The 12,488-nt window shown below is 36.7% G+C and overlaps 1 protein-coding gene across 11 annotated transcripts in view; it reads right to left on the bottom strand.

Moving 5' to 3' along the window:
- DMD (dystrophin) overlaps positions 1-12,488 on the bottom strand; it is a 2,125,007-nt gene that overhangs the window by 602,903 nt on the left and 1,509,616 nt on the right. For all 11 annotated transcript variants that reach the window (XM_050936430.1, XM_050936437.1, XM_050936440.1 and 8 more), the window contains one exon: positions 3,011-3,112. In XM_050936430.1, coding sequence (XP_050792387.1) covers positions 3,011-3,112 — 102 coding nt within the window. The remainder of the gene's footprint in view (positions 1-3,010; positions 3,113-12,488) is intronic.

Here is a 12,488-nt window from a genome sequence, read left to right as displayed (position 1 = left end):
TATCTTGATCAAATTATTTTTCATCTGAAAAATATTCTGTAACATTTCAGACTCATTTAACTTAGATGAGGGAAGAAACACATATGATTCGCAACAAACGTAGGGGTGGAGTACCCTCTGCAATGCCTGTCCAAACCAGAACACCACATGTTAATATGAATCCTGTTTACACTTTAAGTGCATTGATATTTAACAAAAATATTTATATTTCAAAAAGTAGCTTTAGTCCTAACTTATTACAGATGTGCCTGGCAGTACCACCTGTTATTAAAGTTACCTGACATTACAAGACTCTCTTTTCAGTTGCTTATAACTTTGCCAAATATTAAACGCTTGAGCTGAGAGACTCCACATCAGGCGTCTTCCTCAGGCTGAACTGTTTGGGAAAATTTCAGCCAAAATGGTTCATTTACCTCCAATAAATTAGAAGTATGTTGTTTTGCTCATGTTAAAAAATGTGAACATACAATGTCAGACTGTGAAATGCTCTAGTGCTTCCCAATCTTTGGAGCAGAGACTTGAAAAAGGCACAGGGCATGTTTTTTGATATCCCAAAATGAAGTAGGGGGCTCTTTGGAAAAATTAGTACTTGTCATTCAATTAAAGACTGTGTCATAATGCATATACGCTGGGGAGGGACAAATTAAGGCAGCACATGCAACCTGAATTATCACATTTTCTAACTTTTCAGTGCCTTATTTTGCAACCTTAATAATGTTCTTTTAACATAGCTATTTGGGGGAGGGGGATTTAATCTAAAGCAAGAGATATAAAATTTCAACTGCACCTTTGCTGCAGAGAAAGGAGTTGTTGCATTACCTATAAAGACTTTCTTGGGACTTACAAATGGTGATTGGTACTGGAATTTACTCAGTAAAAACCACCACAAAGAGGCACTCAATATAAACAGGTGAAAGCCTAGGAAAACTACATCAAAAAAGCAATTTCACATTCTGACATTGTATGTTCACATTTCTATTACTCACTGTACACCAGATAGTCACTGAGACAGAAATTAACTTCACAGGTTGGTCAATTAACTGAATGGCAGTGTAATGAAAAAAGTGAAATGCAATTAGAAGTGGATCAGAAGTGAAATTCCCTACACTCCACAAATAGTTATTAACTTGCAAGGATTCTGCACAGGCACATTGTATACTGTCATCCTTAAAATTACTGCTTAAAAGACAATATTGTTTTAAATTACACAATAGCACCTGACATTCACCACATCTAATACAGTAATTTCATTCCATTAGAAAATATCTCTAGGAATTTTACTATTGGAATCAGTTTGTACATCTCTAAATAAAATGGATAGACAAAGCATGCTTCTTGGGCATACAAAATAATTTGTTTCACAAACTAACAGACTAAAATCTACAGCAGCACACAATTGTAGTCTATTGTTATTGGTGCTCACACCTTACTTAGTAAGATATGGCATAAGGTCTTCTAAGATATAACTGCAGTCAGACTAAAAGTGTAAATGCAATGATCACAGCGAGACCTTTGTTCCACCATCTGCTCCGTGCACAGGTGACATGTGCCTATTCCCAATAATAATAGCTCTCCTCTGAAGCCAAGAACACTGAACAACACAGTCTAAAGCCTTGTGGCTGTGCACTTTCATCACTGCACTAGCTTAAAATCACCTTGAATTCACCTTTTTGGGTATTTTCTAAAAGTCTCCAATTTAACTATTAAAGAATATTGATAGTTTTAATAAAATCTAGAATACCAACAAAGAAAGCAGTTCTCAAAGGTTTCTTTGGAGAAAAAGAAAAGAAAAGGAACAAAAATATTATTAAATAAAAATATATTCATTTTTAAAGTGGAGGTAAAGGTAGAATTTAAAAGTGACTTAACAAAGATTTTATAAATGGTAGAAAAATAAACTGCAAATATATTTCACAAGAACTAAGCACAAGCTGCAGAACAAAAAAGGAAGTATGCGACCTTACAGAGAATATAAGTCACAATAACTTTGTTTGCAAGGACAAACAGTTTTGGTATAATAACATTATTGACCTTTGCTGTTTTGAAGAAGCTTTAAATACGAGAATGAGTCTTGCTATCGCAAGAGTCAGTTGTAGTAGAAATTTGGACTGATCAATAAGCCACTGTTAGATGCTCTTAAGAACATTTAATCATAGTGTCCACTGATAATTTGTTGTCCGATACAAAAATATAAGTAATACAACAGACATGGAATAGCTTGTGTCACAAGATTGTGCTTTATGGCTATGTTTGACAGTGATGTTTGAGTGGTGGCTTCCATCCCTCATCTATCTTCAAATTCAAAAATAGCTGGACTGTAATGGGGAGGATGCTGCTGGCCTGCTCTATCCAGCAGGTAGAGACAATTATCCTATTGCCTCAGTTCCCTATTGATATAACCTTTAATCTGATACTCATACCGGGAAAAGCAATTTGAGAATGAGCTCCCACAAGACAGCAGTCAGCCTTTCCTAACAAAATACCTTCGCCTCCAAACAAGAACAAAACACATTATATTTCAAAGGCAATTCTGCCTGTGCTTTGCCAGAGACCAGTAGAAGAGGAGATGTTTGAGTTGGCCTCATCCTCCTCCCCTTACTGTAGGAAATATCTAGAGGATGGGACCCTCTTGCTTCTGCCTCTTGCTTCCCTCTACAAAAAATAAAAGAACTTTTTCCACAGGAGGCCTGTAAACCTCATTTCGAATAGAATGGTCTTATGTTAATGGTGAGGTAAGCACACACTGTAGTGTTATGTTTTTAAGGTGAACAACTTTTTTGACTAGGTAGGTGAACACCAATGCAGAAAGGAATACTAAGTATCACAGTGCATAGATAATTCCAGCTGTAAGCATAACATTATTTCTGCCTGTGCTGTTGCATAACAGAGCCAATATTATTTTCCAAGTTCTTTCACTGATTTTAAATAGACGACATCAAGGACAAGCATACAACAGGGGAAACAGAACCCATTATGTGGTAATGGATATTACTAAAAGTTGCTTCATTACCTTTACTGGATGAGTGGCTGGTTTTTCCTTATATAAATGATGCCCTTTAGACAAAACCCCTTCCACATCCGGCTGTTTAGCTTGGACTGCTGCTTCAGTTTCCTGTGGGGGGGTGAAATAGTGTGAAATTAGCTTTACTTTCAAGAATAAAACCACAGAGTCTTAAAGTTCCATAGGAGGCTGTACACACCCCCAATAGATTAGTTTCTGTTTATGGATGGTGTCGGGACAAAGAGGGTCACTGAAAAATGAAACAGGAATAGGATAGAATAAAAGTAGTAAAATAAATAGTGATCTGTCCCTTCACCCATTAAGGGCTCAATAAGATGGAATTACAGAAACCAGCACAAATTCACACTAGAAAGAACAGGCATTTGAAATCTAATTTGAACAACTCAGTCTTGTTGCCTTATTTTATATTTTAAAAAAAGAAGCTGATATTAGAAGTTAGTGCAGTAGAGATTATCTTGCCCATGTGGTAGTGGACACCTTATTCATGTGACCAAGTTGAACGCTGTAGGGTAACTAAGGCAACACTAATAATACATTATAATGAAACTTTCACCTTGAACAGTCCAAAACAATGTTACAAACTACACACTAGCAGCACAGTAACTACTAAAGCCACACTAAAACATTTATTATTATTGAGAGGGAAGAATGACACTGACTGAATTAGTAAAACCTTTTCCTATTGCATTTTTTTTTAAATCTCCTTGAAACTTCCCATTCAAGTGTTGAACACATCCAAACCAGAGACACTTACATCCCAGGCTGGTAGTGTATAACAGCCGATTTCAAAATCATGCAACAGGGGGAACACTGCATGTAGCTAATTTAGGGGGGGAAAAAAGCATCTGCACAGAAAAGGGGAAAGAAGAATCATACCATGCATCCTGTTCTAAGGGATGCATTTTTGAGTATTATTATTAATATTATTATTACTATTTGTAAAGGATGATGAATGTAATGCAACACTGAAATATTATCTGAGGAATCTGAATGAGTTCTTCGTTTTTTCTCCATTTTGTAGTTTCGTCTGAACCTAGCAGCTTTTCAAATGAGCTATTTGCTTCACACAATCCTACTAGCTGTGCACCAACTTTCAATCTTTATTTTCTACCTGCAATCTGAATTACCATTAGTTTGACAGGACACAAAATTGTATCCCAGTAGCTTCAGTCTAAGGGCTGAAGCACATCATTTCATTGATGAAAATTTGAAAAATGCTACTTTTTTCCCCCTGAGCTCTGCATCTCTCTTGTTCAAATCAATGTCATTCTCAACCACAACAAAGGACCATTTCACTTCTCAGTTTCCAACTATCAATAGAAAAGTTGTCCACAATTCTTACCTGAAAATCTACATGCAAAACATTCTGAACAGTACAGTAAAGTTACCCTTGATGGATGTCTAAAAGTCCATTGCTTTCTCTTACTTATATTTCCTTATGTTGTTTATCAGTCCAAAATAAAGACTGTTAAAAGTTATCAAATTTCTCGCAGGGACATTTTAAATATGTTTGCATTTCACTGATTCAAGTTACTCTGATTCCATCTCCATTCCAGATGAGGAATGGTCTGAAGTAAATAGGATGAAATTCAATAAGGACAAATGCAAAGTACTCAGGAAGGAACAATCAATTGCAAACATACAAAATAGGAAATGAATGCCTAGGAAGGAGTACTGCGGAAAGGGATCTGGGGGTTATAATAGATCACAAGCTAAATATAAATCAAAAGTGTAACACTTGCAGAAAAAGTGAACATCATTCTGGGATGCGTTAGGAAGAGTGTTGTAAGCAGGACACAAGAAATAATTCTTTTGTTCTACTCATGCTGATTAGGATTCAACTGGAGTATTGTCTCTAGTTCTGGTCATCACATTTCAGGAAAGATGTGGACAAATTGGAGAAAGTCCACAGGAGAGCAACAAAAATGATTAAAGGAGTAGAAAACATGAGTTACGGGGGAAGATTGAAAAAAATGGGTTTGTTTAGTCTGGAGGAAAAAAAAAACAGGTGATATAACAGTCATCAAGTATATAAAAGATTTTACAAGGAGGTGGGAGAAAAATTGTTCTCCCTAACCTATGAGGATAGGACAAGAAGCAATGGGCTTAAATTGCAGCAAGGGCACCTTAGGAAAAACTTTGTAACTGTGAGGGTGGTTAAGCACTGGAATAAATTGCCTAGGGATGTTGTGGAATCTCCATCAATGGATATTTTTAAGAGCAGCTTAGACAAACACCTGTCAGGGATGGTCTAAATAATACTTAGTCTTGCCATGGGTGCAGGGAACTGGATTAGATGACCTACTGATGTCCCTTCCAGTCTTACATTTCTGTGATTCAATAAGGAGTCTTCCTCCTGAGCACTATAATCACTGCAGATCTAGTTTTGCCTTCTGCCACTGTTCCTTCTCTTACTTATTTCCTTCACCTTTAGTTCAAGTTCTCTATCAGAGTTAGATTTCTTTTCCTTTTTGTCACAACATAGTCTAATCTTTTATATATTTATTTTTAAAGTGGAGGTAAAGATAGAATTTAAAAGTGACTTAATGAAGATTTTATAAATGGTAGAAAATGGCACTCCAAATTCTGCAGCAAAAAAGGCTTCAAAAGGCCTTAGCGTAAAAAGACTACAAGTTGTAGCCATATATTCACACACCATATATATTATTTTTAAGGAAAATATTTGTTATTGTCACATGTTGGTGAGTAACATGTATTTTGCATTACATAAAAAATGGAAAGAATATATAGGAAATATATAGTTCCCCAATAGAGAACGGTTACAATTTTCCATAGCTGGGTAATCAAAATGTAACATACTTAGAAGTTAAATTACCAATTTCTTTTGTTTTAACTGTCTTTTGGAAGTATTTTTCAGTGTATATTTTTAAGTCTAATATCTCAAAGTCAATTATCTTGAGATAAAGTTAAGTTCCATTGTTCAAATGTGTATTAAACACAGCATGATGCACAGTTCCAGTGTTGTTTTCTGTATGAATTCTTTTCTTGTCTATACAGTCAAAGAAAAAATCCCTTCATGTTATCCTCAATGCTTTGTGCTTCTTTGGGCTGATATTCAAAAGTTGCACACAGTCTTACATTTGTGCTGACCCTCCAGTTTATTTTGTGATCTGCTACATAGTACAAACATCATAAGCCAAAAATGTCATATGAATTAAGTGGTTACAAATGCCAGATGAAAACATTTTTTTTTTTTAAATTTTGATGTTCATGAAATATTTTCAAGAAAAGTTTTCCTTGAATTATTCCTTGCTTGAAAGAAATAAACCTTCAACAGCTTCTGTCTGTCAATGAACAAGCATTCCAGCACGGTACCGAGTAGCACTAGAGTTCAGGTCTGTCTGACAGGTGACATTAAATTAATGTAAGTAGACAGTCTTAAATGTGCATCCAGGATTCTATTTTACCATTCAGTCCCCCAAAGAGAAGAAAAAGTTGCAACTCTGACCTAGACTCCACTAGTCAATTCACAACAAAATGAAGATAGCAGTTACCATCTTGTGGGTATATAATTTAAAACCATAATTTAAACTAAGATTAGAAATAGGGCCAAACTTTGCCCTTGGATGTATACTCCATGCTACCATTGAAGTTAATGGGAATTGTCCAGGCTGCCCTCCAAGGGCAAAGCTGGGCATTTACAGGATGGGAAAGCCATAATTTTGATAGTGCTGTTGCAAGTCCATATACTGTATGTAGTCCTGAAAGTTCCACCACATCCACTTTATGTTTATTGACAGACATGCTTTGGGACAGGTGCAGCGTTTTCCAGTTCATTCAACACAAAACATTTCACCATCTAAAATGTAAGTGATTCCACTGGAATTTCACATTAGGGAATCTTGTGAACTGCCTGTTAAAGGGATCCGTAACTGCGTTGTTGGTCTAGTTATAGGATTTGCCTATTAAGTCTATCAAACATAGGTCAGGTTAAAATATGTCTGGTGACTAGAAATCCTGCTCTCTCTCAAACATGTAAAAAAACAACAGAACAAACACAGACTATGTCTATTCCATAGAACTTTATCCAAAAAATATCACTGTTGTTAAAACTGATTCAGCAACAGCCTTCCAAGTGGAGCAAATGAGGTCATAAAACCTAACTGGCTTCAAGACTGATCTTGATAAGTTTCCAGAGGGGATGTATGATAGGACTGCTTACAATGGTACGTGGCCCATCAGTAGCTGCCAGTAGCAAAAATCCCCAACTACTGGAAATGAGACACAAGATGAGGAGGGCTCTGAATTACTACAGAGAAGTCTTTCCCAGGTGTCTGGCAGGTGGGTCTTTTCCACATGCTCAAGGTTTAACTGATCGCCATATTTGGGGTCGGGAAGGACTTTTCCACCAGGTCAGATTGGCAGACACTCTGGGGTTTTTTTCGCCTTCCTCTGCAGCATGGGGTCACTTACAGGTTTAAACTAGCGTAAATGGTGAATTCTCTGTAACTTCTCTTTAAAGCACAATTTGAAGACTTCAGTAACTCAGCCAGAGGTTAGGAGTCTATTTTAGGAGAGGATGGGTGAGGTTCTATGGCCTGCAACATGCAGGAGGTCAGACTACATTATCATGAGAGTCCCTTCTGACCTTAATGTCAATGAGTCTATGGCAGCCCAAGCATAGAAAAGACTCTGTTAACTTCTAGCATTTCTAGCACGACATCAGTTCAACTTGCTGACTGAATGAACATGGTGGTAAAAGTTTCAGAGTTAACAGAGTCTTGTTTATACTAGAGCAATGAAACTGAACCAATGCTAACAAAAGTGGATTACATTTTGGATGAAATTACCAGTGTAGAGAAGTCAGTGTGGAAATTATGTACACATACATATAGAAAGGCCAACCATGGTTAAAGCTGTGTTTTAAAAGTGAGGTACAAAGTTAAAATGAAAAACGAGTTATAACTTTAAAATAAGAAATAAAATTTTGAAAGCTAGTACAGTAGGTTCCAGTCAGTCATTCTTTCAAGGAAAAAATGTAGTTTCCTTTTAATGGGATGGCAGCTAAGACTAATTTAAAAAAAAAAAAAAAGAGAGAGAGAGAGAGAGAGAGAGAGAGAGAGAGAGAGAGAGAAAAGCTCTCTTCAAGGGGAAACAGCAGCTAGAAGATCTTAATTAGAAATTTTCACTACTTTACTGTGCTTGACACACACTGACATTTGATAAACAAACCTATCAAATTTGGGACTATGGAGTAAATTAGAGGGCTTCATTTTCTAAAAGACTTTGACAAGATTTTCAGACTTGGACCACAAAGTATATTTTGATGTGAAGACAGGAGGCTTTATTTAATTAGACATGAAATAGTATTGTGGTCTGTCAAACATCCATATCTAGGAAAGATATTGTTATAGAGGTAGCTTAAAACTGTAGCTCTCTGGTTATCACAAGTTTAACTGTATTGACTATCTTTTGCAATCCCAAATTGCCTTGGATTGTAAGTTTTTCGTAGAAGAACCCAGCTTTTATTAAATTTCTGTCCAGCACATAGCAAAATGGGGCTACTATAGTAAAAATGATGAATCTAGTAATATTAATTGATGAACTACTGGATGGAAGAATCTCAAATGTAGTGTGATGATTGGAACTTTAGAAAGAGGATCAGGTTTCAGCAGAGTCTAGTGCAATGAGACATCTGAAGTTCAGGACATGTCTACATGCAGACATGTCTACACTGCAGTTAGACACCCGCAGCTGGCCTGTGCTAGCAGACTTGGGCTTGGGTTAACAGGCTTTTTAATTGAGGTGTAGACATTCCGGCTCAGGCTGCAACCCTAGGTCTAGGACCCTCCCACCCTGCAGGAAGGGGGCGGGGCTGGGGTGGGAAAAGGTAAGATGGGGTGGGGACTTGGGGAAGGAGTGGAATGGGGTGGGGTGAAGGCAGTGCAGCGGCAGGAAGAGGCGGAACCAGGGGTAAGGGGGGTCGGGCACCCACTGGGCACACATCTACACTACAATTAAACAGCCTCACAGACCATGCCCCACAAGGCTGAGTCAGCTGGAACGGGCCAGCTGTGGGTTTTTAACTGCAGTGTAGACATATCCTAAAGACCAGGCTACTATGGACAAATGCAGGCCTTAATCAGCATATGAGACTGCATGTTCAATAAAGATCTCTTCCTGATAACTTGAACTACATTACTTATTCCTAATGAAACATCATGAAGCTAAGCTCTTTTGCTAGCAAATATTTGTTTATGCTAACATTGTTGGGTTTCCCTTAAATCAGGCAGAAGGAGATCATTCTTGAATGGAAGCAGACAATTTAAAACATAGCCAAAATTAGCATGATGCAATGCTCAGCATATCTGCCAGATTGTTCTGCTATACATATTGAATTAAAAAATAGCAGTTTTTAATTGATTAAAGCACTAGTAAACGTGTGGAATGATCCCACCACCACCTCAGAGGAGTAGCTGAACTTAGCACAAGCATATATTTAAAATCTCTCTCTCTCTCTCTCTCTATATATATATATGTATATTTAATATCCATGTGGCATTTGAACTAAATATAAATACTGCAAGGATTTTGAGAAATTTCTACTTCAAATACCAAAATGATGGACCAGTATAAATAATTTCGACTTCATTCTGTTGTAAATACCCCTGAGGTTAAATGAGCTTATTCATTTTACAAATCAGGCTTCTTTTGCTATTATGTCTCACAAGGGTGCAATACTAGGATTTAGTTAAATCTGAGGAAAAGGTCTGATATTTCAGGACATAAGGCAGATTGGGTTAAGCTATTCAGTAATGACTACCAAATACATCAAAGAATCCACAGGACCCCATAGAAGCGTCTTCTTTTTTAAGAATATCTTTACTTAAATGGATGTCCCACTAATCTCAAAATAATGCTTTGGCTAAGAAAAGGCGTAGAATAAATCACAGAAAATGGCCAGTTCCCACTCTCTCCCTGGACAAAGTGACAAAATCCTGTTGTTTTATTCAGCTGAATTTAAAAGCATGTATTTATTTATATAACACTGCCTGACTCCGAGTTTGTTGTCCCTTTTCTTTTGATGTTTGATGTCTTTTAATGTTCACATTCATGTACGAAGCTTGCTCCTCCTCCCAAACTTATTAATGGAATTAATTACCTTTAGACATTTATTGTCTGGAGAATGATGAATTTTGAAGGTAGGTAAAAGAAAAAAATTAAAAACTATATTACTGACCCTACACTGTTTTGTTGATTTTTCTTGATATACTATTTTCAGAAAAGTGTTTCTTGAATAACATGTGTCTATAATAAAACACTTGAGAGAGCATTATGAAGATATATTTCTGCAACTTGTCCCCCATAATTTGTGTATATATTACTTTAAGAATTGGCAGATGTTGCCAAGAGAATCAATAATATCCAATGTTAAGAGCTGTGTGTTCTTTTATGTGTTCTTTTAGTTTTTACATAATTGGTAAGTTAAAGGGACACTAACTTGGGCTAACTTAGACCCAAATTTTCACTTATAACATCTTCAAATTTATGTAAGATGACAAGGAATGTTCTTTGTATTTTACATCTTTTTTTCCCTCACATTGTTATTACTAGGAAGACTTTTTATTCTGATTTTTAAAAGCTACCTCTTCCACAAAAAAGAATTAAAATAAAGAAAACCAGCAGTGATGTACTTTGAATGAGCTCTGGAAAATTTCAAATAATTTCCTATTCCCATTATATCATCACAATGCTTGTACAGTAAAGTAGAAGTAAATGAAATATAAAGCATGCTGGATTATGTGGAAGGGAAGAAAAGAATGGAAGATATGACACACACACGAAGGGCATGTCTACACAAGGGCGCTGGAACAATTTGTACAGTGGGGGTGCTGAAAGCCATTGATCCAAACTATAAACCCTGTATATAATGGAAACTACTTCAAGCCAGGGGATGTGGCAGCACCCTGAGCACCCCTAGTTCCAGAACTTATATGTCTACATATACAGTGCTGCTGCAGCACGTTTGGTGGAGAAACTCAATGCTGATGGGCAAGAGCTCTCAAATGTCAAATGGAAACAAGGTGAAAATTAAAGGCAAGGGAATATTTAATTTCAAGCTTGCAAATAGAAGTTTCAAGCTATAGAGAATAAAATAAACAACACTTATGTATAAAATCTATGTATAACTCTATAAAAGCGACAATGTTTCCTTATAAAATTTTGTTAATGAAAACCTACATTAAATAACTCTAAAGGTGTTCCTGACACCAACAAAATGGTGGTTCTATGAACAGTCATCATTTCTTTAAACTCTCTTACAGTTCAGCCACCACCTTTCCTGATAAGAAGAGCCTGCATGTGAGACTCTCCAGATCATCATAAAAAGCCAAAGGGAAAGAAGAAATCAACCTTTATTTTCGTTATTGATTGAGAATGCTACCTATGAGCGCTGGGAGGTCCTCAATGCCCAAGGAGTGAGAAATGAAATCCTAGATATCCATTACTCTAGCCCTCTACAGCTTCGTTCTGTATAGGGAGCATACATTCTGCATGCTTGCTTTTGAGTTCAGAACTGAGTTCTCACTATGTGTCTAAAATAACTGGAGAGTCCATGTGGATGAAATCAGCTACATATTTGCTCCCAAGGCCAAATCTTTCATCAGAAATGAGGGCAATTTGCTACTGAAAATATCATGAGTTTCACTTCCTAGAGAGTCTTCTTCATTTTAAGCCTTCTCAGTATGTGAAGTAAAAAGAAAGCTAATTATCAAAAAAGTTAACCAAGATGGGGAAGGCTTGTCACTAAACAGCATCCAGCTTTCAAGAGTAATCACAGTAAATACTTAAATGGTTCAGAAAAAGTTCTCATAGCTTGGATAACCCTGTTTTTGACATCTTATATGTAAGCTCTCCTATGCAAGACCAGTTTACCTTGCAAGAGTCCTCCACTCCATCCTGCTTCTTTAACTCTTAATGCAATACTGTCTGTACTTGGAAATGAAATATGAAACTCTGTAGCAGGTGTGAGAATTCCCTACACTATCACTAAACATTCAATAAGCATGTTAAGACATTCTTATTTTTACTTAGTTATGAGCTGGCTATTATTCAGTGTTCTCTATACAAAACAGAAAGGAAGCACATTTCCTGCTGCAAACACATTACCAATTAGAGCTGAAGCTTGTAATCCCAAGGGGACTCCATACAGGCCCCACCTGGATTCCTTTGCAGGATCTGCACATTGAAGGGTTATAACAGAAAATACCTAACACACATTGAGCCACCACGTGATGAAGGCAGAATACATTACCTAGCAGAGCAGGTAATGTATTATTTATTAAATAACATCAATATCATCAGGAGGAAGATTGACATAAATAGCCTTCACAAAATTGTGTTTTGAAGACAGATATGAGAGAGAAGAGGGTGAACTTGCTTATGCAGGAATAAAAGGATATTACAAGAACAGAGTGTGGCATGGAAGAGAGCACAGATCCAAGAG

Source organism: Gopherus flavomarginatus, chromosome 1 (genome assembly GCF_025201925.1).
Source record: "Gopherus flavomarginatus isolate rGopFla2 chromosome 1, rGopFla2.mat.asm, whole genome shotgun sequence".
Classification (NCBI taxonomy): domain Eukaryota; kingdom Metazoa; phylum Chordata; order Testudines; family Testudinidae; genus Gopherus; species Gopherus flavomarginatus.
Note: the sequence above shows the minus strand (reverse complement) of the source record. Positions and strands in the feature narration are given on the sequence as shown.